Source organism: Pezoporus occidentalis, unplaced genomic scaffold (genome assembly GCF_034315485.1).
Source record: "Pezoporus occidentalis ecotype Australia unplaced genomic scaffold, CSIRO_AGI_Poc_V1 ctg158, whole genome shotgun sequence".
Taxonomy (NCBI): domain Eukaryota; kingdom Metazoa; phylum Chordata; class Aves; order Psittaciformes; family Psittacidae; genus Pezoporus; species Pezoporus occidentalis.
Window position 1 is genome coordinate 1,719,736 of NW_026913404.1, and position 27,350 is coordinate 1,747,085.

General features: G+C 41.9%; 1 protein-coding gene across 1 annotated transcript in view; it reads left to right on the forward strand.

Moving 5' to 3' along the window:
- Positions 1–27,350, forward strand: part of DNAAF8 (dynein axonemal assembly factor 8) — a 96,911-nt gene that overhangs the window by 12,337 nt on the left and 57,224 nt on the right. Inside the window, 5 exon segments of the mRNA XM_062611966.1 lie at positions 705–1,067; positions 2,875–3,034; positions 18,228–18,265; positions 18,267–18,414; positions 20,919–21,078. Coding sequence (XP_062467950.1) covers positions 705–1,067; positions 2,875–3,034; positions 18,228–18,265; positions 18,267–18,414; positions 20,919–21,078 — 869 coding nt within the window.

Consider the following 27,350-nt stretch of genomic DNA (forward strand, 5'->3'; position numbering starts at 1 on the left):
CTAAGTACAGCAGTATGATGCTCTGTGCTCATACCACCTAACCACAATATTAATATCCAACTCAATCTGTCCATGTGTTTTTAGCTGCCACTAAAATAAGGGATATTATTTGCTCGTAATCACCACATGAACTACAAAGTGGTAGCAGTCTTCCTGGAGCAGATGACTTGGGAGACATCACTGAGCAGAACTGCCAGAAAACATAACCGTATCTGCCCATTATGTCATGACAGGACGTTTCACAACAGAATACTATCACAATATTGTGGTTGCTGACAATTTAGGTGTCTCATTAACGTGGAGAAGACATAGATCAAATCAAGCCAAACACACAAAAATCCTAAAAATTATTAGAAGAACTTTTCTTATGTATGTATTTGAATCCCAACACTTGTATCCAAAGGGGTTAAAAATCTGTAGATTCTAATTTCCCTACCAACATCACATTTGTTCAGGGCTTTTCTGGAAGATGTGAGTTGTGCCTGCAATCCAGAACTGGTGACTAAATTGCCTGTAAGATGTCATTTTCTGTCACTGCAGTGTTCTCTATTGCCTATATGATGATGCTCCTATTAACAACAGCTATTATTTGTGTAGATGTCCAGCTTTTGATTTTAGCTGTCACTCAGAGAAGTTCCTCCGAGTTTGAATTTATTCATATAATGCTTTATCTTGGTTCACTCCAGTTTTTATGTTTGTTGCAGGAGGAATTGTTCAGCGAAAAGCCTGCTACTCCAACAACTCCATAGAGCCCGTAATGAAGCCTCAGAGCTTTCTCATGAAACATCTACCCCAGCTGAAAAACTTGAAGGAATAAAACAGGATCCAGAAAGTCTGGAAGAGATAGGTTCATCTGAAATAAATCAAAGCCCATATTCTGAAGTGAGGCAAGAGACAAGTAAGGTGATTCCCAGGATGAGATTGGAACCAGAGAAGACAAATACCCTGTTGTCGAGCCATGGGGGTAATGGAACTGAGATAGAGAAAGAAACCAAAATGGAAGCTGAGAAGGTTCAAACTTAAGGAAATTCTCCAGAGCCTCCTCTAACTACACCAGAATTGCCAAGGTATCACATGAGAGAAGTCCTCAGCTGTTGTCTATGACTTATCTGATTGTCTAAAATTAAAGAACATTACTTATCCAGTCTGCAAGTTGGAGCAAAAGGATATCTGGTTTTGTTACCTAGAAAGATGTCCAGTCCTGGTGGCTATTACTTAAAGGCTTACTGGATCAGTGAATTGGCCTGGGAGCAGACACACTATGGCAATTCTGACACTGGAAATGAAGCCATTTTCTTTAGGTTTTATCCTGTTTAAGAGGAGGGTAAGACAGTATTGATCTCCTTCATGAAGAATGGTACTGAAATTTACTAAGCACGGAAGGGTCTGTCTCCCTGTGCCAGTATAGAGTGAGGTAAAATCTAGTCCTTTCCTCACAGATCTTTGCTTAACTTGATCTTGAAATCCTCAGGGGTGAGGATTCCTTAACCCCCCCCCCCCCAGGTAGTACCTTTCACTGCTTAATTCTACTTACAATTGTAAAGCTTTTCCTTAAGTCTAAATGATCATATCTCCAATTTAAGCTTTTTTTTTTTGTTGTGTTCGCTGGAGGTATGGAAAACATTTTATTCTGTTTTCCAGCATAAAAAACCTTTTACAAACTGGAATATGTATTGTGTCTCCCCATGTAACTTTTTCCCAAACAAAGCAATTCTAACATTAAGAAAAGCACAAGAGCTTAGAGGGACAAAGTAAACCTCTAAGGAATGGGTTATGCCACAGGAATATCTTGGAAAACTGCTTTTGTATTTAAAGAAAGAGAAATAAGCATGGTATCAACTGAGGAAATAGCATTCTTTGGGCCTCTGCCTCCTTGGGCTTAGTTTAATGTGGTGTATTTTGCATAAGGTCTAATTTGACACTTGAAATTGGGTGGTTGCCTTGTGCACCTGCCCAGCTATGTGGGAGAGCTCCATTATGCTGACTTTCAGAGGTTATATTTTGCTATTTTGGGAATGAAGTTTTACCATTTTGACTTTGCATATAAGCCCTGGAAAGCGTGAGAACCTGTGTGCTCTAGAGACTGTTGCTTTTTTTGGTGTTAAACACTTGCCTACCCTGCCAATCAGACACTGTGCTTGGTTTAAATGGCAGCTGGTTGGTTGCAGAGTTTTTCTCTATGGAATTCCTGACATTAAAGCTTCCTGCTTCATCAATTCTATAAAACTGCATGTTGTCTACCTGTTAGCCTGCCACAGATCTGGCTGGGCCAAAATCTGGGTTATTTATTGTTGCTCTGTAATAGCTTCCAAGGATTTTAATGAATTTCAGTTTTATTGTTGGGGCACCTGGGGCTTGAAGAATTCAGGAGAAATTGAACTTCATATTTGCTGTGGAAATGGCAGATGAAATCTTTCTGCAGACATCAAAACAGAGAAAGCTGGAAGGCTTTGGGTCGGAGGAATGTGTCACTGTATGGCAGCAGATAGGAAAGGAAGTGGAGTTAGATGGGGAATTATGTTCAGGGATGAGATGTGAAACATCACAAACATGCCTCTGCTTAACAGAGTTCTGGTCTCCAAATAGACTGTCACCACTTACTAGAGGTCTGAAGCCTGCTCCTTTGCTTTTTTTTTGAGGATTTTTTTATTTAGAGAGATGATTTTATGCAATGACAAGCTCTTGTGTGTGTGTCCATGTCCCTGCCAAACAACATAAGCACTTTCTAAACCTGTTTTAGCCTCTCATGTCATGATTCACCCTCAAATGTGTGGTATAAATATAAGCAAAAGTACATGCAAACAGATGAATAAGGGTGCCTTTTTTTTTCCCAAGTGAAAAGCTTAAGCAAAGCAGAATCTGTATATTTTTCAGGGCAGAAGAAAGTAAAAAAGAGCTATCCCAAAAGGAAGAACAGATGAAAGAGAGACGTAGGAGACACAGATTCCAGGAGCAGCTGGAGAGACTGCAGCCTCAGCAGTCAGTTACTGGAAAGCAGCCCATGGCAGAGAATACCCCTGTTTTGTGGTTTGGTGTAGGACTGTCCCTTTCAGAATGGTCTCCTAACTGTGTGATTCTAGGAGCAAAAAGTAATTTTCATTGCATTATTTAAACTCTTTGTTATGGAGAACCATTACCTGATGACATGAGCAGTCCTACAGCTCTTCTCTGACACTAATATCTTTCTCACCTTTCCTGTAAGGGGAGTGCTCCCCATATAGCTGCGCACTAGATTTGACATGTCAGTGTATGCCAGGAGTCCTGGCATGCTGAAGTCAGTGAGCTCAGTGTCATCTGCTTCACAAGCACCAGACTTTCACAAACATGATTAATCATAACCTTTTAGAAAAAAATGAAGTTTGTTGTTTTGTTTGGTTTGTTTTTTTTTGTCATACTTCTAAAGCAGAGCTGGGTCTGTTTGTCTGCCCCTAGCAGCTTTGTATTTCAGTTTTGTGGGTAGGTTTTGAGGGTTCTGAGTTTAATAATAGGTTTTGTTCTTGACTGATGTCCTGATTAAGGAAGTATGAAATTATCCTGATTTTCTTCCCAGAGCCTAAGATATGGCTCAGAGGACAGGGCTGTTTTTCCTCTTGAGAAGACTTGTATATGTAGTTCTAATTCATCCTTGCACTGATCTCACTGAACACAAGGCCAGCTGAGAAGGTAAGAGGAGATGAGAACCTCTGGAGTTTGTTCATGAGTCCACCATAAAGATTTATTTGAACCCATAACAGTAACAAAGCTCTTCTGTCAATACACAAGTTGAAAGACCTTAGAGCCCTAAACTGGGAGATGGACCATTCACATCTGGACTTTTTGTAAGCAATTGACTGCTGTATTTCTGGAGATTGAAAGCTCATTTTTGTAGCACTGGATTAATTGCTGATGGGCAGCAAAGAACTAACAAAACTGGAGCTGACTCTCCCTCTGCCAGCTTGCTCTGGCAAGGCCAGTGCACTGCACAGAGTTCTGCTTTGAAGGTGTAAAGGTCATGAATGTAGTCTTCAGACTTGCTTCAGTCTCAGTGTCCTGGGAGGTACCACCAAATAAATTCTAGTTAGCCCTTATTAGGATGCAGGCACATAACTTGCTCATTGGAAATACACTTGGGCCTTGCTAACTCATTCCTGACAGTGCACCAAGTGATTGTTGAGTTGTTCTGCATCTTGATCATTTCCCACACTTGCTGTGCTGAAGCCAGTGAAATGAAGATGAGGGCTTGGTAATGGGGTTTTCCCTCAAGTAGGGCTCAGGGAACAGCTACACTGTAGTCTTGCTGTAACTGAATTGCAGTGTAATGATGCCCATTAATAGACGTAATGATATTCCTGCCAGCTACTCATGGACAGTGGCATAAACTAACCAGCCCAGGGCTTACTCAGTGCCTGATGTTTGTAGAAACAGCTACCCAGTACCTGAACTGGCAGCCTGCTGGAGGGAAACCAGCCTGAGCTTAAGAGGCACTGTTGGTAGAAACAATATCAGCACAACCCATAATAACTTTGTTCTATGAGCGACTGCTCTTAGTTTTACTTCAGAAATATCCGTTATTAAAATTAAGAAAGAAAAATGTATTGGCATCATCAAATACAAGTCATTTGTAAGATTACTTGAAATACATCTTGACAGCAGCATTTTTCTTTGAGTTAGAACAGGTTTTTCTTTTCTTACTTTTTCTCTTTGTTGCTCAGAGGAGCACAGAAAAACTTGAATGTTTTGACATTTAAAACTAAAGAAGCTGTAATTTGGCAGCTGTATCTCAGTGAAAATATCTGATATCTATATATAAACATGTATATTCAAAGAACAAGTCACACTTTGACAGAGTAGCACACTTTCAAATTTGTTTTATAAGTCCTTTGTGTTGGCAATGATAGATGTTCAGATCTGGAACACTTGTCATAGTTTCCAGAATTCCTCTGACCATTTATAATGTACATAAATAATTGAACTGAATAAAAATCAGAGGGAAAGTTTAGAAACTCTGCAATTACTGAGGCTGAGGTGCTGGGAAAGAAAAACAAAGAAAATGTAAAAAGCTGCATTAGGATTGCATTAGAGTTCTTGTCTAAAATTTAAAAGCAGTGACATTCAGATTTAATGCTGGTGGGCTTTTTCTTAACCTAGTTCAGTCAAACTCTGCTCAGCTTCACTCTGGGAAGCACTGATGTAAATGAGAATCAGGTTTGGGAAAAACACTTTCAAACCAGTGCAGGTAATTTAGGAGCCTGAGAACCAGCTTTCAGAGGTATTTCAGGTAAGCCAGCGAGTGGTGATGGGATCCATACTGTGAAGTCAGGCTGAGTTAATAATTTAGAGTAACATGCACAGGCTTTTTTTCAGTATTTGGACAGAGTAAGCATTACTGACAAGGGAGACAGAGAAGGAATGCTGCACAGCATGTAAAATGCTTAAATGGAGGATATGAAATGAAATGGGCTTGATTTGTCATTCATCATGTGTATTATGACAGAGTAACTTACTACCAATGTTGATTTCTGTATTACATTCCCATTAGATTGGATCTGGATAATAGTTAATATCCCAGGCTAATATCTGAGTTTTATGTCAGGGAGCAGCACAAACAGGTTACTGTGTAAAAATAAGACAAGGGAGGAGCTGCAGGTGACAGCAAGGCAGGCAGGGGCAGACACCTCACCAGTGAGGTGTACAGTCCCCCAGTACCCAAACAAGAGCAGAGCAGGTCCATTGAGAGTATCCGATTGGGAAGTCTGTAGGAATGAGGCAGGTTCTAAGATTGATGCCAGAAAGTCTATCTGGGGCAGGACTGGTCCAGTGACAGTCTAGGGTCAGGGTGGGCCAGCACCTCGGTGATCATCCAGGGAGTCTGTAGCGATAAAGCAGGTCTGAGATCAAGCCTCAGGGTCAGATCTGTTAGTTATGGGCATGGTTCACCTGAGTGACATGAGGCCTGGAAAAGGTACAGGTGTGATGTAGCTCAAGGTGACACCAAGGGTAAGTGTCTCAGCTTAAATGCAGCTCCCAAGTGAAGGAGAAGGGCTCAGCAGAGCCTTCACACCACTCATTACTGATCTCATTTGACTTTATTCCCCTGATCTTGTGTCAGAACTGGCCTTGAACACCAGCATAGCCCTGATACTTCACTTCCCACTATGGAATTAATGTACCAGATAGCAACTGGTATTTAGCTTTTTCAAGCCTTTTTATTACTGGGACAAAATAGGTATTTTCAGCAGGGCTTCAGCTTGCTTCTCTCTTTACTGTTACTGCTCTACTGTGATATGGCAGAGCAAGATAAGGAGTTTGAAAGCTGTTTGGAGCCACTTTGCTATCAGTACGTTATAAACACTGTTTTATCTACCTTGTACAGCTAAACTGTTTGGCAGATGAATGTTTTGACTCTTACTGAAGCATCTAATTTTTCTTGGCTACACAATCACTTTGGCTTACCTCGTATTAGTAATTATATTACCATGATCATCATCTTAGTGCAGTTTAGCCTTACAGCTGGTTTACAAAAACATTCAGGCATGCAACAGACTTATTCTAGCTTAACAAATCTGTTATGACGATACTTTTTCTTCTCATAGACTCTGTAACCTTTCTGCCAAAATTGGTAGGGTTTTTAGATTAAGATACCATTGACTCAGCTCACTACTCTAAGGTAAAATTCTCAGCTGAAAGTTTTTCTGCTTGCATTCCCACAAAGCTAACATTACCAATACACTATGTCAAAATCTTCTGTCCCCTATTAGGGCTTTATTCTCCCTTAGATCTGATATTGCTCCTATAGTAAAATCCCTGACAAAATTCCTTGCCACCAGGAGTAGTGCCAAAGCATTTATGTTCAGTCACTGTGGCAGTTACCCTGGATTAGCACAGTATAACTGAAAGTAGAGGTAGATTTCCGAGCTTGTAGAAAGATTTTAGTACAATTACTGCTCCCATATGGGTGTGTTTTGTTCTTTATGGTCTGGGATTTTTTTGTATATATAGTAGGTGCCTTGATCCACACTGTGGTCAGTGAAAAGCTTTTGATTTGTTACCTGTCTTACTAGAATAGGTGTCCATGATTTCCATTACTTCTGTACAGGGGTCTTGATCTCTTTAAGGTAGCATTGGGAATTGCCTTTTTCTGGTGTCTTACCTGAGCACAAAGTGTTGCTCATGAGCACTGAGGGCTCCAGGATCCTAACCCAACAGTTTACCAGCTGGACTGATTGACTTTGGTATTTCACAAACTCCATTGCAGAACTTCTCACATGAATACACTTAGGTGATGTCCTAAGCAATTTTTAAAAAGTCTTCATTTTTAATGTTGTGTGGAGAATGCATAAAGGAAAAAATGGTACGAAAGTGAAGTTCATGTCTTGATAGAGAGAATGTAGAAAGACCTGATCTACCAGTTATGAAAGAAATAAGGTTTGAGCTAGTTCTGTACAGAAATACCAATTAATCTTCCACAAAGTGGTGATTATACATCTTTGGAGAAGTGGAGACAAACTGTACAATCTTATTTCAGTCATAATGATCTTGTGGCACAGTAACTGAGTTTTTCTATATCTGTATTACTCTAAAACTGGGCTTATGAGTATAAATCACCCTGTGACCAAATGTTTTCATACATACTGAACCAAAGCCACTGCTACATTTGCACCTGTGTGGATGTAACTGAACCCAGCATTGAGCCCTTGCTATTATTTTACTATAGCTTAAAAAAAAAAGCACATTAACTATTAACATTACAAACTATTTCCTACCCTAAATCTTTTTCTGACATCGGAGCTGAATTTGGCTTGTGCTTCACTCCCGGACTGTCTGCAGGGCTGTGGCCGGCAGCAATGTGCCAACCAGCCTGCAGATGGCCCCTGAATCTCTCCCCTGGTTTTTGCAGGGAGGGATTTAATGAGTTCCTGAAACAAGATTCAAATCTGTTGTACTTAATGAACTTGCTGCCTCAATTCAAGAAAGGCTTAAAAATAAACGAAGGCAATTAGAGATGTAGTTAAATTTAGCATGCATAATCAGAGGGCCAAGATTCCTGTTTGTACCACCAGGCCAGTACACAGGGTTCGGAATAGGATGGAAGTTCCCAAGAAAATGTTATTCTAGCACAGGCGACTGGTAGCTGGCCCAGAGCCTGAGTTTCTGGCCTCCTCTTCAGCTTTCCACTTAGTGCCAGCAAAAGTAAATGGGGTATTTGCTGGCGCTGTACTTCGTGCTCAGGTTGAGTTTAGCTGCTTTGCAGTCTCCTTGGCTGCAGTCAGTGAGCCAGAGGAGCTGAGGCTGCTGCTGCCTCTGCTGAGGCTCAGGAGGGCACAGGTCTATCCTAAGGATTTGCCTTAATAGGCAGAGAATTTAGGCCTTAAATGTCTGTTGTAAACAACTTCCTTTAGACACGCAGAGGCTGCTTTCTTGCTCTCCATGTTCTCTGAGCAAGGGATACTAGGGAAGAGGGTGTGCTTTGGCACTGCTAGGGCACAGATTAAATCAAGCCAGGAGCTTTACAGACTGATGGCTCTGCTCACACAACCAGAACAGTTAAAACATGATATACAGTAACCCTGCTTTAATAACCTCTTATCTGCTTCAGTAGGTTTCTCAGCCAAATTGCTGCAGAAACCTACTGCTCAGAACCAGGAAACCCGCTTCCATACTGAATGCAACAGGAGCACTAAAAAGCCATAGAGAAACTTCAATTTAAACTTCCACATGGAGATCCATTCTAATGGCTTCATAGGGCCTCCCACCTCTCTCTGTTGCACTTTCTGGCTGCAGAATTAATTGAACAGTCAAGTCTTTATCAAGAAATTAGTGCTTCAGTGCTGTTTCTCTGGTTGAAGTTTGAAATGACCCCAGGAAATGTGAAATATTTAATCCTTTATATTCCTTGGCATATCTTGGAATTGATTAAAATGAGTTTAGGCTTATTCTTAAATATCCTTATGCATGATCTTGACAGATGGGAACATTTGTTGCTGTTGCTTAAGGGAAAGGTTAATATGTGTAAAAAGAATATAGCTTCCAGAATTACATGCATGAACTTGCTGCCAGTAGAGGTCCTAAATACTCCTCCATTCACATAAGCAGGGTGGTTCAGAGTAAACTTGAAGAGAAGAGAATAATGTAAACGCTTACAGTCTAAATTCTATTTCTCATTTAGATGAGGTGGGCAGGAAGACAGAAAACCATTTCTGTACATTTTGTCTCTTCAGGTCTTGCTCTTGCAAGGTCTAGCATTTGTTGGCAGAAGGAATAGCTACTTTAAGTTTGCAGTGTGTATGAACAAATGCCAGTCACGTTTAATTATACAGAGAAATGCTTTCTGCTATGAATTTCTCTCTTGGACTCAGAATAGAATTCACAACTCCTGGCCTTACCTCAGGGCTGGGAGCAGTGATGCTATCTGTAGATGAAAGGAGACTGAAGCTGACCCTTTGTTTTTTGAGAGGATGTACATGCTTGTATGACACGGCTACACTGCTGTTAAAGAAACTATGTAATTTCAGATGCATTCTGAGTTTTTCTCATGCCTTCTTGGTTAGCATTGCTTTAGGTTGCACTGTAGTTCCAAATCTTAACACACAAGGGGATAAGCTTGGTCACAACTTGTAAGCACGTTATTACGCAAATAATAATTATGGAGGCATTATTCTTAGTGGCAGGGAATGGAATTCAAGGCTTTATCTGAGATTATGGAGTGCAGTTATTTGTATTTTAAAACCATAGAGCTCTATCCAGCTCTGTGGCAAGCACCCAGAGCTCCTGCAAGCTTCAATGGATGTTGTAAGAACTTAGCAGCTCCCAGAATCACTAAACCCCATATTTACTGCCTTGGAGAGTTCACAGATCTGGAGGGTTATCTGCTTAGTATTTTGCAGCTGGATGCAAGATCACAGAGCCTGTGTGGCAACTTGGACACAATCCATTTCTAAACTGGAAGCCAATAGTTTGAAAAACAAATTACTTGAGCTCTGGTTAAAACTTCCTGGTGCAGCAGCTGAGTATAGTTTGCTCTTCCACAGCCCCCATTTTATTTTCTTGGGGGATTTCTGTAGAGTGTCAGGGGAAATACATGAAAAGACATATAGTTGAAAGGCTAGAAAAAATAAGGCTTTACCCAAGTTGATAAGTACCTGGTGAATCTCCTGGAGTATCAAGCTAGAGCCATTTCAATAGTATTTGAAGCCAGATAGAATCATGTGCCAAACACCAGCGAGATTTCAGATGGCTGAGGACCAATTCCATGCTCTATTGCAGCATTTGAAAGTGACCATGACCTCCCCTGCTGTGGCTCTGGAAATGGTGGCACATTTTATTTGTGAGGTAGTTTGAAATCATTTGAAGAACAATGCTGTGGAAAATACGGGTGCTGCTGTTGGGGTTTAGAGAGGTAAAGAAAGGGAACAGAGATGAATGTCGAAAGTTTCTTGATAATCTTACACTCTTTTTCAGAGTGTTTTACAGGCTTTTGATAATTATTCCAGCTAGACAGGGAGAAGGATAAAGAAATATTATCCTCACTTGAAAGTCTCACAGAGAAATACTCCATCCCAGAGCCAGGACTGAGGCACAAGTTCCTGATTCCCAGCCTTGTGCTAGCATGAAATGTGTAAGTAATTAAACTTCTTTTACTTATTTCAGCTGCTGCTTGTTAACCAGGAGTAGAAACTCATTAGAGGAAGAACTTTTTGTTACATGGGGTCAGCCCACCAGCACAATGAGGCTGGGAACCCTTCAGAGCCTCTCTGAGTGTTCCTGTGTGTAAACACCAATCACTGAGAAGACACTTCTCATTTTTAATGATTATGTCTCAGAAAGCAAACAAAATCAAAGAGAACTTAGTGCTGCTTGGATTGAAATTCCAGTGCAGTTGTCAGAGCAGTTCTTCACCTTAGGATTTGAGCCTTTGGCAGGAAATTTTTCCACTTCTAAAAAAATAAACAAGAAACTGTATGTGCCAGTTACTTGGTACCAGTTACTTGTGCCATTGGACATTTTTAGCTGCACTCAGATGTATGGTGCTAAATGGCCTCAATTTACACTTATTTTCCTGAACACATTTAAGTGAAAATACCCATTTTCAAGAACTTTTGGTTATTAGCATGCTTCACAACTGCATGAACATTGTGTTCTAATGAACATTAGAATTATGTTGGTCCTTAGTCATCTGAAAGTTGGGCTGGTATTTGACGTTAAAACATCGTATGACCTAATGAAGTAAATTGAGAGCAGTTCTATTAAGGAAGTCATTGTTACTTCAGCTGTTCTTGCCTGTCAGTGCTGGCTGACACATTTTTGTGTTTCATTCGTAGTTATAGTCCAGTGAACCCAGGTAGACTAGAAAGATGCTGTCCAAAAAAGAGCATGAGCTCCTTGTGTGTAACTTTCTGATAATAATAACATGACAGGACAGAGCAGGATGTCATGGTAAGGTAAATGAGAATGTGCAAGAGAGAGAGTGTGGCAGGGACAGTGCTGTGTGCTCAGAGCGGGAGTACTGGCAGGACAAGCAAAAGTGAGCAGGATAGGACAAGGAGCGCACCCTACGGGATGGGATTCTTCTGGTTCAGGAGGAAATATTTCACTATAGAATAAATGAATGTTGAATTTTTGGCCAAAACTACCTTTTTCTTGTGTGATCCTGAGTGATCCCACAGTGTCTCTCTGCTAACGTATCCTATGGGCCAGACCCTTGACTCTCATAGAATCATAAAACGGTTTGGGTTGGAAAGGACCTTAAGATCATGTAGTTCCAACCCCTCACCTAGACCAAGGCTCTGTCCAACCTGGCCTTGAACACTACCAGGGATGGAACATTTACAGAACTTCCTTCTGCAACCTGTTCCAGTGCCTCACCACCCTCACAGTAAAGAACTTCCTTATATCTAACCTGAACTTGCCCTGTTTTAGTTTGAACCCATTTCCCTTGTTCTGTCATTACAGTCTGTGATGAAGAGTCCCTCTCCAGCTTCCTTGTAGGCCCCCTTCAGATACTGGAAGTCTGCTATAAGGTCTCCATGCAACCTTTTCTTCTCCAGACTGAACTGTCCCAGCTTTCTCAGCCTGTCTTCATATGGGAGGTGCGCCAGTCCCCTGAATGTCCTTGTGGCCTCCTCTGGATTCGCTTCAAGAGCTCCATGACCTTCCTGTGTTGAGGACACCAGAACTGCACACAGTGCTGCAAGTGGGGTCTCATGAGAGCAGAGTAGAGGGGCGGGATCACCTCCTTCAACCTGCTGGTCACACTCCTTTTGATGCAGCCCAGGATACAGTTGGGCTTTTGGTCTTGCAAGTGCACACTGAAGCTGGCTCATATTCAGTTTCCCATCCAACACCCCCAAGTCCTTCTTCACAGGGCTGCTCTGAATCTCTTCTCTGCCCAACCTGTAGCTGTGCCTGGGATTGCCCTTACCCAGGTGTGGGACCTTGCACTTTGCTTGGTTGAACTTCATGAGGTTGGCATTGGCCACCTCTCAAGCATGTTCAGGTCCTTCTGAATCCCATCCTTTCCTTCCAGTGTATCAACCGAACCACACAGCTTGGTGTCATCAGCAATTTTGCTGAGGGTGCGCTCAATCCCACTGTCCATGTCACCAACAAAGATGTTGAACAGGATCGGTCCCAACTCTAACCCCTGGGGGACACCACTCATTACTGGTCTCCAAGTGGGCACTGAGCCATTGACCACAACTCTTTGTGGGCAGCCACATCCAGCCCATGCCATACATCAAATTTACGTCCCTCCAGAGACAAGGATGTCATGTGGGACAGTTTCAAATGCTTTGCGCAAGTCCAGATAGATGACGTCGACTATTTTGCTCCTATCCACTCTCATGGAATGAGGGGTTATGCATCTCTCTGACAGCACAGATGAGTCATTAATTCTAGTAAAGTGATTCAGAATTCCTTTAATGCAGGCTGATGCAGAATTGGTATGGAACACTATTTCACATTACATCACATCTCTTGGTGGTCTCTCATTAGTGTTGAGAGAGACTATGGATGGGATAAAGAGGGATTTCTGTAAGAATGATGACATGTCCTGAGCCAGAAATGTAGCCGATCCTAGGTATCACTAGCTCTGCCAGTCTTGTGGTCATAAAGCTTCTTTCAAATTCACTTGGGGTTGCCCTGCTCAGCTGGCAGTGACCTGCAAAAGTATATGAAGTACACTTTCTGCCCTTGGTTCCTGTGCAAAACAGAGATCAGTTCTTTTCTATGCCTCACACCTGGACCACACTCATATAGCCAGTAATTTCTGGTGACAAGCTGACTTTTCTCTTTGACACTTGCCCTTTTTATACTCCAGCAGAGACACTGTCTGGCTTTAGCACATTCATGCTGCCAGAGATGGAAAAGTGATTTCTTCTGGATCAGGAAAGGTTATAGTCTTCCTGCCCAAGATTAAAAATAACTGTCCAGAGTAAGAAGATAACTTCCAGCAAAGAAAACTTCTTTATTATTATTTTTTTTTTAACCTAAATTCCCATGATATATAATGTCCTAACTGAACTGGAGAACTACAGCCATCAGAGCCAATAATGCTCACATTATGCAGCTCTTCACATTCCTGCAGTCTTACTTTGGCAGAGTTATCTGCTTTGGAGGCTCATAAATCCAGAATTTTAGCAATCTGAAACTCAGTTCAGAGCAGAACATTTCAGTAACATCTTGCCACCCTCATAGTTTTCAGATCTATAACCTCAGAACATTTGATACTCAGCCATTCACAGAGAGCGAATCTGGTACAAAAATGCATTAACAGAAAGACCATTCAGACCATTAACATCGATAGTATTCTCTTTTTTGTTATTAAATATTACCTTCCTAATTACATTCTGCGAGTTGCAGGAAGGAAATGCAGATACTTTCTTCATTCTTATCCATTGCTCCCACTTTGCAATGGTAAAGCAGATCTTTGAATGGTCTCAGGGTTTATTCCACAATTTAATGTGGAATTTCAAATAATCTAACAGATGGCATTGTAATTGTTTTTACTTCCCCACAGAATGAAAATGAACAAACACTTGACATTTCCAATATGTCTTCATCTACTGCAAGAATTTTTAGAAGCCCTGAAAGAGTGTTATCTGCTTTGCCTTAGATGGACAGGATTGTTAGATGTGTCCTCGCTATCTGCTCTCCTACATTAGCAACACAACTGTGTGGAACAGAAATGTAAAACCACAGAAACACCGTGCTTGCATTTTGCACCAGGAGCTGTGTCCAGAAGGAAGCACAAACATGCAATGCTACTGCTAGTTCTGCAGAAGAGTGGAGTGTTTTCATTAGAGAAATTAGCTGGAGCTGCTGAAGTGCTCAGAAATCAGATCACATTTACAAACCTACAGCAGATGCATCAGTTGGCAAAAGGTTCCTGCAGTCAGTAATTTGCCATTCATCAGGGATTGCCTCTTCAATCTGTGATCCAAGCCAGGGTGCAGATGACACACAAGGATAAATTTAGACACGGCTGAAAACAGTTATTTTGATTAAGTCTCTAGCCAATGACAGTTAGATTCTGCCTGTTCCTCCCCTTCACCCTCACTCACCTCCTCCAGTAAAGGAAGCAGAGATTGTGCTAGTAGAACTTGTCTGCATTTTGCATGTAGTGGATGTTTTGATACAGTTATCACTGTTTTAGAGTCTGTTCAACAGAGAAGGGAACGGCTTTTGATTGAATGAGATACCTTGCTTCAGTGTTAGCATCAGTTTAGTTAGTACTGGGAAAGGTGCTAAGAGGGAAACATCTATGTTTTAACCTGTGAAAGAGAGACTATCTTAAAAATGAAGTAAAATTGTCTTCTCCCTGATCTCTCCTTCCAATGGGAGAAACCCTCAGGCTGGGTGAGCCGATTCTGGCTGGGACATACTTGCTGCTTTCTTGAGTCCATGTGGTGAAATCAACTTTCTAAATGTGTGATGTAGCGTGGTACCCAAGCAACAATTGGTAGCTGCTTTCACTTGTTATCAGACTCAAACTTTGCTGGACACCAGCAGAAAAGTTGTCACCTGGCCCCTCCAGCCTCTAACAGTTTTGATGTTTCCCAGTCGTAGGAACAGGAGCTGTTTGATCCAGTACACAGGTGTGGTGAAAGCAGTGCCAACGAGGCTCTTAAAACCACCAGCAAAAGCATCACTTAATACACTTCAGCTATTTTATTGGAAACAGGGTGATGTTAATCCTGGCTGACAAACTTGTAACTGCTAAACACCAGCTTGCTGTGATCATAAGCAGCTCTGTTTTTTCAAAAGAAATAATAATATGGAGGTGAAATGCTACTTTTTAAATGATTGTACAGATGCCTTAACACTGGGGGGGGGGGGGGGGGGTATGTACGAACAGTAGCTTCCTTTGGGGCTGTGCCTCTGTGTGTGTAACTTAAACCCTGCTGTAGCTGAAGGATAGAATTTGTGGGTATCCTTAAATTGTCTTGCAGTTCTTTTCCCCTCATTTCTTTTTTTTTGGTGTGGATTTCAGCAGAGGTTATTCCTTGGCTCCTTAATGCAGTTACTGCTGCTTACACTGGTATTATATTAGAGCAGAGGAAGACAGGCAGAACTGGGGGTGGAAAACAGAGATGAAGGGCTAGAGCTGCAATCTGTAAAGTATAATTGTAAAATAAAATAGCAAACAGTTTGGAAAGAGGAAATTTTATCTTATTTACTCTGTGGTAATTGTTGGCACTTGATTACAATCAGCCACAAGCCTGTGTATGATTGATATCACACTAGCCAGAGCAACCCAAAATAGCCCAACATTTGAGTAATTTTAGTCTTTTCATAATTTAATGCTGTCACAAATAAAAGCCAGTGTAGCATGTAAGCAAATCAAACTCTCTTCATAGGTAGACTAGGGTAGATTGGACAATGCTGTGGGAAGGCATACTTGGAAAGCACTGAATGTGTCTTACCTAGAATTATCTTCTTTCTTGCCCATTAACCTTAATATTTCTGAAATTAGTTAAGTAGTTCTATGCCTAGGTGCTTGTTGGGGTAAGGAGGCTGACGGAGGAGAGGGAAGAACCAACATTAGTTAAAATCTCACTCATTCTCAGAAAGAACCTTGATGAGCAAAATTCTTAGCTGGGCTTTGTCAGAAGCTGGTTGAGCCCTTCCCTGCTGCTGGGCCAAGCAAACTTGAAATGAGTTGGAAATTTCCTGCTGAAGCATCTGTAGATACTGGTTTAATCTTTAGCTCTTGAGTTCCCTCCTATCATTGATCCCCACAGCCTTGTTGAGAGAAGAAAAAAGAATCCTACCACCAGTACAGGATACAAAGGAGGTAATCTTTTCCTGAAATTCTCCAAGTTTCTTTTAAGGCCTCTTCCTAAGGGAATTACACTGGTAGGCTCAAAGCCTTGATGAATTCAGTGAGCTCCCAGGACTACAGTAACATGAGTAATACACATTGCAGCAGCCAAGTATATGTGTAACTCTTTTTCCTTTATTACTAATTGCAGCTTTATTTGGTCCTTGCAGGCAGTGCTGTGCCTGTGGCAGGGGTTTCTGCGCCAAAACACTGGATGACACTGTAGAACTGCTTTTGGCTTTTTAGGAGTATCTTTTGCAAACCATTTTCGGGAATGACCTGCTTAGAGGACAGGCAGAGAACTACAACCTACATGAACCTGTCAAGTGGATTAGTCATTAAACACCTTTGTGGATGTTTGAATTCAGAATTAAAGTGGCTTTAAGTGGATTTAGCTTCCAAAGTAAATTCAGGTAAATCAAATGAAGGTTAATTCAGTGTAAAGGTGTGGGCAGACATCCTCATTAAGGGCTATGTGGAACAACTGAGAACATAAATGCTTAGCTGCTCTTCACCACACTTCTGCTCCCTTTGTGCTCCTTTAGTGTTTCACAGCTCGGCTCACCAAATGGGGTGCTTGCCAGTCTCACACTATGGTAGGTTATTTTGGATGAATTTTGCTCTGAATACTTTAATGAGCAGTTTAGTCTGGTTGATTGAATTGACATTTGCAGGGATTGCAGCTGTGTTGCACTTAGCTGACTGCAATGGAGAGTGTGGCCCTCAGCTGATGCTGTTAACAAGTAACCCTGGAAAAGTCAACCCCGTGAACAGCTGTTTGCAAAAGGAGTGTGTGTCCATGCCTGTAGAATACATGTACTCAGGATGCCTGTGGGGCCTTGAGGGTATTTATTGAAGGATCAACTTAAGAAGGATGTGGAGCTGTTGGAGTCACTCCAGCAGAGGCCATGGAGATGCTGCGAGGGCTGGAGCAGCTCTGCTCTGGAGACAGGCTGAGAGAGCTGGGCTTGTTCAACCTGGAGAGCCTCAGCCTGTGAGGGTGCTGAGGGCTGGCACAGGTTGCCCAGAGAAGCTGTGGCTGCCCCATCCCTGGCAGTGTTCAAGGCCAGGTTGGATGGGGCTTGGAGCAACCTGGTCTAGTGGAAGGTGACCCTGCCCATGGCAGGGGATTGGAAGTGGATGAGCTTTAAGGTCCCCTCCCACCCAAACCAGCCTGTGATTCTATGATATGATTCTATGATCGTAGCTGTTGAGAAGCAATACACTTGTACATACTGGAAAATGTGATTTTAAGGTCCAGGTTCTGAATAAAAGAACTGTCAGGGGCAGCACATTGACTATAGATGGGCATAACAAGCCAGTAATTACAGCTGCAGCTCCAGCATCACTGGGAGAACAAAAAATATCCCATAAACAATAACCCCATGGGTCAAGCTTGGGGTTGTTTCTTAAAGAATAGGACTCTAAAAGGAGGGAGAGTTTGCATCCTAAATAACTACATATCAATACTAAAGAAAGGAGAAGAGTCAGCTTAAATGTACCATTGTCTATTGAAATGAGGTTTGTTAAATAAAGCAGAAAACAATGAAAGTTTTGACACAGATTATTTTGAAGGCATTTCAGTGATCTTAAAAAAAAAAAAAAGAAAAAAGAAAAAACCATGAATCCTAAAGTATACAGATAAAACCTGACCAGGCTATTTCCAGCTGTGACCATGCGCTGTTCCATTCACCAAGCAGTGTTTGACTAAATGAAGTCCCGGGTGACAGCTCTTCAAGAAGAACTGAAGTGCTCAGAAAGGTGTCACTGATATAATGACCTAGATTTTATGGCTTGTGCTTCCTCTTTGATAAATGCTTGCTAGGTATTAATTGCCCCTCTCTGTTGGCAATGAATGTAATTCATTCCTGATGATGAATATAGTTCCAGTAATTCGAATGACTTCCATTTTCATAATATTTTTTGACAGGAAGCCTCTTACTTGCCAGCTATTGACACATTGCCTAGTCCACACTATGAAAAATGAGGTGCTGCTTCTGACCTTTTGGCTGTCAAGTTGTGGCCAAGTAGCTACAGATCAGCACAGGGAGCAGGGGCCTGCTGTGCTGCTGAGAGCAGCCATCATCCAGGCTCTTGTGACACGGCTGCTCCCTCTGGTGAGTACCTGTGGTGGAAGTACACAAAAGATTCTGCACGATTAAGGCTGTATTTTGCCCATATATATTCTGATGAATATATAATAATTCTTGAAATCTCCTTCTTCCAACAGCTGCCAAACAGTGGCTGAGAAAAGGGGAAATTATGTTCTAACTCACTTTAAATTCAGTAAATGAGTCTTGCTGAAGTCAGGGGGGCTGGATTGTGCCTGTAGTTCATAAAGAACAGGGCACAAAAAGTAAAACATTGCTGGGCCAGACTCACAGTGGTCAGAAGGGATTACTGAAGTAGAGGGGTGTGGAAGTGCTATACCTCGTCCTTGGAACAAGAAGCAGATGCACACAAGTGCCTATTTCTTACCACTTGTTCTGGTTAAGAATAGATCCTTTCTGACAGTCAAGAGGTCTGTAAAAAAGTGGTGGTCTGTTTCCCCTTAATTGTCTTTTGGATGACATATTTTTCTCCTGTAAAGGAACCACCTATTCCTCACTCTTCCCATCCACCCCATATTAGTCTTTTCCCCTAGGAAGAGCAGGGTATGTGTATTTCTCCTGCACGTTGGCCTCATTCTTTTTCCCTGGTTAAAGACCTTGGAATACCAATCCCAACCTGTGTACTCCAGGTAGGTTTCACCCTGAGCAGACAAGGCTTTTAAATCACTTAAACTCCACTTAAACAGTATTAATTGTTAAGGATGCTCTCACTTCCATCAAAACATTGCTAACATTCTTTTATGTTAGTTCAGTGCTAATGAAAATCATCACTTCAGCAGCACCAGAGTCTGAATCTTCCATTCAGGAACTAGTCAGCTCATGACCAGCTGCAGTGTGAGTTGTCTTCCCTAGTATTATTCCCATTTAAACCTGAGCTCTGACTTGTAGCAGCTTTTTCCAAGGGTATCTCATCTTCCAGGGCTCAGCGTCACTCTACTAAGACTACAGGGTCAAATGTTGTAATGGACTTTGTGCCCAGGAGAAACCAGGCTAAACTCCACTGATTTTTTTTCAGAGAGGTTCTCAAAGAGCTGTTGGGTAGCAATGAAAAAGTCTTTAATTGAAAGAAGTGGAAAGCTTGTGGCATATTTATCCCAGATTCTCATCTGGTCACAATTCATGCCCCTCCACTGATTCACTGGCCTCCAGGCTTGTGTAAATCAGCATATGTATTGATTTCATTGGAGATGTGCTGATATCTATCAGTAGAGAGCATGACTCTCCCGATGGGACCATTCCCCAGTGGTGGAACTACTGTGGGATTTCCTGTGTGAAATCAGTGTTCAAAGTAGTCAAGGACTTGGTAGTGCTATTTTGAGTCGTACAGCTGACCTATGCAGCAGTTTGAGTATCCAATCTGGCCCTATGGGGAGAACATATTTCTGAAGGCATTTATCTCGCTGTAAATAGTTTTGGTTTATATATACAGTAAATAGCAGAGCTGTTAATCCATCATGACCATAGTGATGGTATAGACCATGAGAACAAGACATAGTGGTTTCTGTATTCACCAGAACCCAAGGAAGGAATTGCATTCTTGTAATTCAAACATACCATCTCTGCCTCACACGGTGGCTGCTACTCCTTTCTCATGGCTTTGCCAGTTGCCTTAGTCTGGCATTCCCATAGCCTTCTGCCCTCTTTCACCTGCTCCCCAGGTTTCAGGATGCTTTGCAGTACCACAGTGCCTTCCCAGACTTTTTCAAGTATCATTTCTGCCTCTCTTCTACCCAGTAATAAATTTTCTCATGTATTCTCTATGGTAAAGCTCATTATGTTTCAGCCTTATGAGCCAAACAGTGGTCTGTCCTGCTCAAACCCTATCTCTGGAACGAAAGTGATATTCATGATAAAAGATGTCCTGTGATCATTTTGGGGTTGGCAGAAGTTTCTTTTTACCCTTATTGTTTTGGGTCTATATTGGAAAATGGAATGTTTGCCTCCCACACACACCTCAGTCTAAGAGGTGTATTTGCTGGAGAGGGACAGACAGGGTTTTGGCTATTAGTGTTCACTAAAAGGGAAGACCAAGGCTTATTCAGGAAGCCTGTACCAGCTCCCCAGAATAGTATAACCACTTAGCATTGATTTTTGAACCGAGATTGGCTCAGTCTCATTACCATTAATAAAGGCAGCACATGCTGCCACTGTGACAAGAACATGAAGTGCAGCGTTGACAGGGACTGTTCCCATTTCTTGCTGGAACAGAGAACTAGTGCAAATTCTGACTTTCACATAGCGAAACTGGTGGAAGCCAGAGTTTGCAAGTCCACATTGACAAAATAAATCCTATGATATATCAAACCCTACATGTTATTCCTATTTAATTTGGACTTTATTGATTTTCTTACGGCTAAATCACAGTTAATCCATGAATTGAACATGAGTGCTCCTTGTATTATTGTACATTATGGGGGTCTACTCAAAAGCAGCAGAGCAAGATAAAGGGTTATTTTGAGTTTCTAAATCCAGCCATCTAAAAATGAAATTATGTTCAAATGGATTTACAGGTGCCTTCTGTGAAAATGGAAGATGGACTCAAGGCTCTGTTTGAGGTGGTAGGGCTGCAGCAGGCCTGGGGAGAGGGTGGGTTGGCCCTACATACTTGTCTAACAGCAGCAGATGAGTCTTCAGCCCAGAACAGCACTGAGACCCAGAAGATAAAAGTGAGTAGCAGTGTTTACACTTGCTAGTCATGCACAGCAGCCGCAGCCAGTGACCACAGGTTTTCACTAAGGCCCAGGCTTGGCTATTGGCTTGGCCAATTCAAGTTCCAATTTCAGTGAGCCAGTACAGAGCATGAGTGCTGCTCTAAATTAGACTGAGGGGAGAGCTCAGTACTGTGGGAGCTGAATGATTGCTTCCAGCTGATTGCCAACTCAAGCTGTCCTCAGTTATGCTGAATTTAGATTTAGCGCAGATGAGAAGCCAGCTCTCTGTGGTATGGGCTTTTTGTCTCTACTGCTCATTAGCTGGTAAGGCACTTTTGGAGGCTATAACCCCACAGTTTAGAAATTTAACTGGATTCAGAGGAGGTATATCTTTGGCATGTGTTATAGGTTTTCTTTTTAACTCTTCTATTTTAACTATGTGAAGTTCCAGAGGGAATATTGTCTTGCTGTTTGGCTCCCAGGAGTCACGGCCCAGAGGCAGGACCTTAGACTCTGTTCCCTCAGCTCTGGTAGACTGCAGTCTGTGCTGTGTAATAGAATGCCAGTCTGAGAGGTGTAGCACACAACTGATAATCCAGCACATACAGTTGTAATGAAGGGGATGATATGAACTCATATCCTGAAAACAGCAGAGCTGTGAAATAGCAGCCCTGGGTTCTAGTTTGTTGGTTCTGTCATTTCACAGAGCAAATGTCTTTTTTTTGGAGACAGTTTTTTAGGTATTATTGCTACTGCTTCCTGCTATAAATGCCTATCCTACCTATGCAGAATAGCTGACTTGCTGGAAAATGTATGCAGCTACATTTGGAGAGCAGCTATCCTTGTGTACCCCAGATCCCCAGATCTCCTGTGGGTCATTTGCTTGAATAACTATACTGTGACTGAATAACCTCTGAGGTGCTGGCCCTGCACTCTGTTGAGGCTGGTGAGTTTCTCTCAGGTGGCTCAAAATAACACTTGTGGCTTTAGTGAGCTGGTAGATTTTTCTACCCTATTTTTGCTTGCTTCACTCCTGATAATGTTAGCAGGAGTGTGGCAATAGATGTGTTCGTTCTCCACACTTCCTCTTGCTGAGAAGACACAATAGCAGGTGGTCTTAGGGGGGCCTAGATATCTGAGTCGTACCTGCTGGACACACCATGTGAAGTTTAAATGGAGGAAGAGGTGTAAAGATGGTTTAAAAACGTCCTTATGCTTCCCCTACTTGGCTGCAGCAAACATCTTTTGCTTGCAGCTGCCTGCCTGTGAGCAGTAAAGATTACATTGCCCATAATGTATCATAAAGGCTGGAGTATGACAGCTGTGGCTCCAGTGCTCCTGCAAGGAAATGATTGATGCTGGCAACAAATGTCATGATTAACACACTACCAAAAATCCCAACCCCAAAACAGTAAGCAACCTTGCCATTAGTGTTTGAGGACTTGGCAGCAGGAGCAGCAGGGCTAATGATACTAAGGATGAAGAACAGGAGTAAACCCTCAGACAAGAGCTTAATTCTGATTTCTGTGTAAAGTAACCGAATTCAAGATGTTTGCTGTGTGGAGCAAAGAAAATGGAGGAGGAGAGACTGACCTGCCTTCTGTCCGTGTGCCTTGTTGCTCTCTGGTGGTTTCAGCTGAGGTGTTGGCCATATCAAAATTATTGAGCACTGACTATGCTCAAAATACATACCCAGTGTTATGCAATTAATGAATGAACTTTTGAAGCTGTGGGCTCGGGATGCTCTGAACATTTGTTTGGAGCAGGGATGTGTTGTATCACAGGTTGGTGGAACAAGCTGTACAGAGCTTCCAGTCCATGTATAAATTGCAAATGCTATTCTGGTGCCTCATTTGCGGTTCCTGATACTGCTTGAGTTCAGCTAGTATGTACAGGAGTGGACATCCAAGGCATTCGGTCAGTGTTCCTCAAACTAGGACTGTGTGTAACTGAGGTTTCCTCTCATTAGAGGCTCTACTGTAGCAATTGCTTTTGACAGTTTTGCTTTCCTAAGGCATTTGTAAAGCTGCTACTTTCCCTAGCAGAGATTAAGCTTAACACAAGTCTTTGAGAAATTCAGCTGCAGCAGACACCAGGGAAGCAACAGCAAGTAGTCCTGTCTCCCCATTCCTCCCTGGGCAGTTTCAACTATTGCTGGAGAAAAATTGTTGGTGATTGATTTTATTCTTCACACTTAAGTCTTCAGGCTCTTGTTGTACTGTTATCATAGAGGTTTTTAACAATTGAATCTGGTAACAAAATTCTGTTGTGGCAGATTCTTGTTTCAGTTGTCTCCTAGGGGTGTGAAGAGCATCACTTACCATGGTTTACCTTCAAAATAGGGCCCGGTTTCCAGGTGGTATTGTTGTATCTCTTTGCTATAAGAAAGTAGGACAATCTTAGTTAGTCTTTTTTTTGGATTCTATAAAAGAAGCCATACCAAGTAGTGTAAATGTTAACCAGAAGTGTTATGACAAATGGATATTTTAATGTACTCAATATGTAGAGTCCAGAGTGTATTATTCAGTGCCAAAGGTGGGTATGTATAAGACTACACAAACTATTAGGTCCAATTCATGCCTGCTTGATGCTAACATAGAAATGTCTGTCTTTGTGTATCTGTACTCATATCTTGTAATAGCAGAGTAACAGTTGGTCATGGATTTTCTTCACATTATTATATGACTGTGATTTTTGCAGCAGACATTGTATTGCTGGTCTAAGAGCCTAAGGCCCTATCAGTATCAACAAGGCAAGGTTTGCCTTTCCCCAGCTTGTCCCCTGTTAATTCCTGACCCTACTGTGATTGAACATGCTGAATGCATTTGTTACTTTTTGGCTTTGATGTTATTTGATGTTGGCTTGTTGCCTGCTGTAGAGTCACACTCTAATGCTGGGGTACAGTTCATCACCAAGAACAGGACCAGGGCAGCTGCAGGTGTCATGGCACTTCAGGTTGTTGCTAAGATATTTTTCTTGGTTTAGTTTGCTTGGGTCCCCCCTCGCCCCAAGTTGTTATTAACTGGAGCTGAGCTGTATTCCAGACCTCTAAGCCATCAACTTTTTATTTACTGGACACTTCAGTGTCATCTGTGTGTCTTTTATTGTTTGTCACATTTTATTTCTCTCTCCCAAGGTCTAATAGTTATGAATACAAATATAATAATGGTTTCTCAAGGCAAAAGCTCCTGTTCCTACCAGATCAATAAGACTTATTCAAGTAGGAAGGCATCTATCCCTGTATCTAGTGGTTTTGCTATGTTTCTTCCCATCTCTGTCAGGTTTTTGTGGTTTAGTCTGGGTTGTTTTATTTCTGTCCTCCAAACAACCAGTAGAAGCGAAGCAAATTCAAACCTCCTTGCATGGTTTAGGTTCTTGACTTACTGTCAGAACAAATGCTCGTACAGTCCCCTCTTGTAACTCTTGCATGCTGACAGACAAGCTGCAGTTACAGCCTGTCTGATGGGAATTAGATTTGTACAGAGTATGCTTTCTAAGAATCTACTTAGCATTCCCAATTAGGCACACCAGCACCCTGCAGAGCAGCATGGTTCTTGTCTGTATGATTCAATCACACAATGATTCTGTGGTGGCTCAGAATCATAGAATCCCAGACGGGTTTGGGTTGGAAATGACCTTAAAGCTCATCCAGTTCCAACCCCATGCCACAGGCAGGGACACCTTCTGTGATCTCTCACAATCTCTTTCATTAGATATGGAGAGCTTCGAGTCCTTTCCAGGCTTGAGCTCCACTTTCTAGGTGTGATAATACCTGTTGCAGAAAAGATACTTTGCATGGCTGTGATTCTGTCAGTTTCTAATTGGGTCTCATTGAGGTCACCAGTTTTGTTGTGTGAAAGTCCTACTAATTAAGAACCGATCTGGAAGAAAAAGGGACTCAGAGGGCAAGTTTGGTGATGGGAAACTGTAATATAACAGTGCAGTGCAATGTTAATGTAACAGTATTTATATTAGTCTTAATCTTAAAAAAAAAATCTTGAAATTAATAAGGCTTTTTATTTATATCCTTATGAAGCCCTTTACAAATTAATGTCTCATTGTATTGGGCTGGTTTATGGTCCTGTTTATGGCATTTCCTTCCTCTTTAGGTGTGGTATGTAATGTGCTTTGGAGTAATATTTGTGGGCTGACCAGTATTGTGAGCCAGCTATTTTACACCAGCATCTTGCAACAAGGTGAATACTGCTATTAACTCAACAGTCACCGTCTGTGGTGGAGCGTTATAGCTGAGCAGTCTGAGTGCGTCGAGTGCTCTGGAGGAAGGGCAGTGCTGCTGATCTCCTTGCACTCACTAAGAGACGCTTTCTTTGAGTCAGGTCTATGTGAAGGCATGTCCCCTCTCTATGGTGTGAGCCCTTCCGCACAGTTGATGGCTGTTGCACACAGCATCTGCTCTCCAGCTCCATCTGCTGGGCCAGGAGCCCCAACAGTGGCAGGACCTTCAGTTTTGCCCTTGGGCTTGGGAGTAGAGACCTTATGGGGTGATAAATAGGACCCAGGATCATGGAAAGAGCGTGCTTTCTGTGAGTGAAGGAACAGGTCTAGAGTTCGGGTTATGTGATATGATGCTTTGAGAAGCTAATCTAGGGCTTTGCTTTGCAGAATCTGAAGTGCAGATGTGTGAAGTGTGAGGCAGAGCTGTCTGCAGACAGAGAAAGCTGCTACAGGTGCATGGTATGGGACAGAAAGTTCCCGAGACCGTGATCAGTGCTTTGTAACTATTGATTCTTTGCAGACTAAAAATGATCTACAAGAAACATTCATTTTTTACCAGAAGATTTCTTCATTTCTAGCCTGTATGTGGCTTCCAGGTGTTACCTGGTAGAGGGCAGAACTGGCTGATTACTTCTAAAACCAGCTGTGTCCTCTTCCTGCAATTCCCTCTGTCCTGCTCAGTCCTGTCACTGGTATTAATCCTGATCCTCAGGTACTGTATGGAAATGCTTGGACCTCTGGCAATTATTTTTTTCCCTCAATAGGTCCAGTAAAAGTTGTTCTTCTTCTAGTGCTAAGAGGTATTCTCATTTCCTTTAGCTGATGATTTAAGCAGAGTTTGAAAACAATGCTTTAAACCTAGATTTCCACTTAAGTGTATGAGATTACAAAGACATAGCACCTCTTAAAATCAAGTATTAGAATCATGTGCCTACCTAGATACATCTGCAAGAACATTCACCTTGTGCTGTCTATAAGGAGAACAATAATTCACTTATTTGCTTCTCTCAGGTTTGCAAGGGCTCCATAACAAATGTTCAAGTAAACACAATGTTACAGGATTTCATTATACTTATTGGGGGGAGTTTATTTCTTGAGAGCATCCATCTTTGCCTTAGGCCTTTAACAGCCAATCCTACCTCAGTGTGTATATTTAGACAGGGTTTTCACAGAAGCACTTCATATGACCTGAAGTTCCTTAGCTTCTGGGGGAATGTTCTACGTATTTCTTTCTTATATCATCACTAACTTTTGGACAACCATGGTCTTTTCCCAATATTTCTAAATCAAGAAAAACCTTGAGACACAATTCCAGGGAATGGTGAAGACCCCAATTCTGATTCACAATGAAAATTTTTCTGCAGTTTCGACCAGATTTGAGGATTGCTATTAGTCTGTGAGTATCAATGCCATGAAAGCTTAGGGGCTTAGCAGTGCACTTAGCAATTTGCCTAAAGGTTTATCCCACTTCCATGGAGGAAAAGGAGGCTTAATGTTGATTTGCAGTCCCTGTAGCTTTCAAGTAGAAGCAAGTGCTATAAAGCAGGCTGACGTAGAAGATAAATCTGCTCTACGCTTTTAAGGCATAAAATAAGGCATCATTTAAAACAGTCAGGGCTTTTATGCAAATCCCTTATTAGGGGAATTATAAATCATTAGAAATTGAACAGTTAGATAGCAGGCACTTTCTGGGGGTGGATCTTTGCCTTGATGCCATAGAAAAACTGAAGTCAATTTAAAGAACACATTCCCTTCCCAAGTTCAAATGCTGTGTGCCACCCAGGTTCCCAGGCCTGAATGACACCAGGGCCACTATGTAGCATGGTTTTTTAACAGCTGTGTCTTGCAATTAAACAGAGAGGCTGATTTCTCCAAGCCAGGCTCAATGAGCCAGGCTCTCAGCAGGCAGCAGCAAACCCTGTTCTCTGCCCTGCAGCTTTACAAAGCTGTACCAACTGAGAATGCCCCCAAATGTCATTAAAATACAACCAAAAAGCATCACAAAGAAAACTCAATATTGTGTTCCTCTAACTTCATTGGTTTGAAGATTTTGTA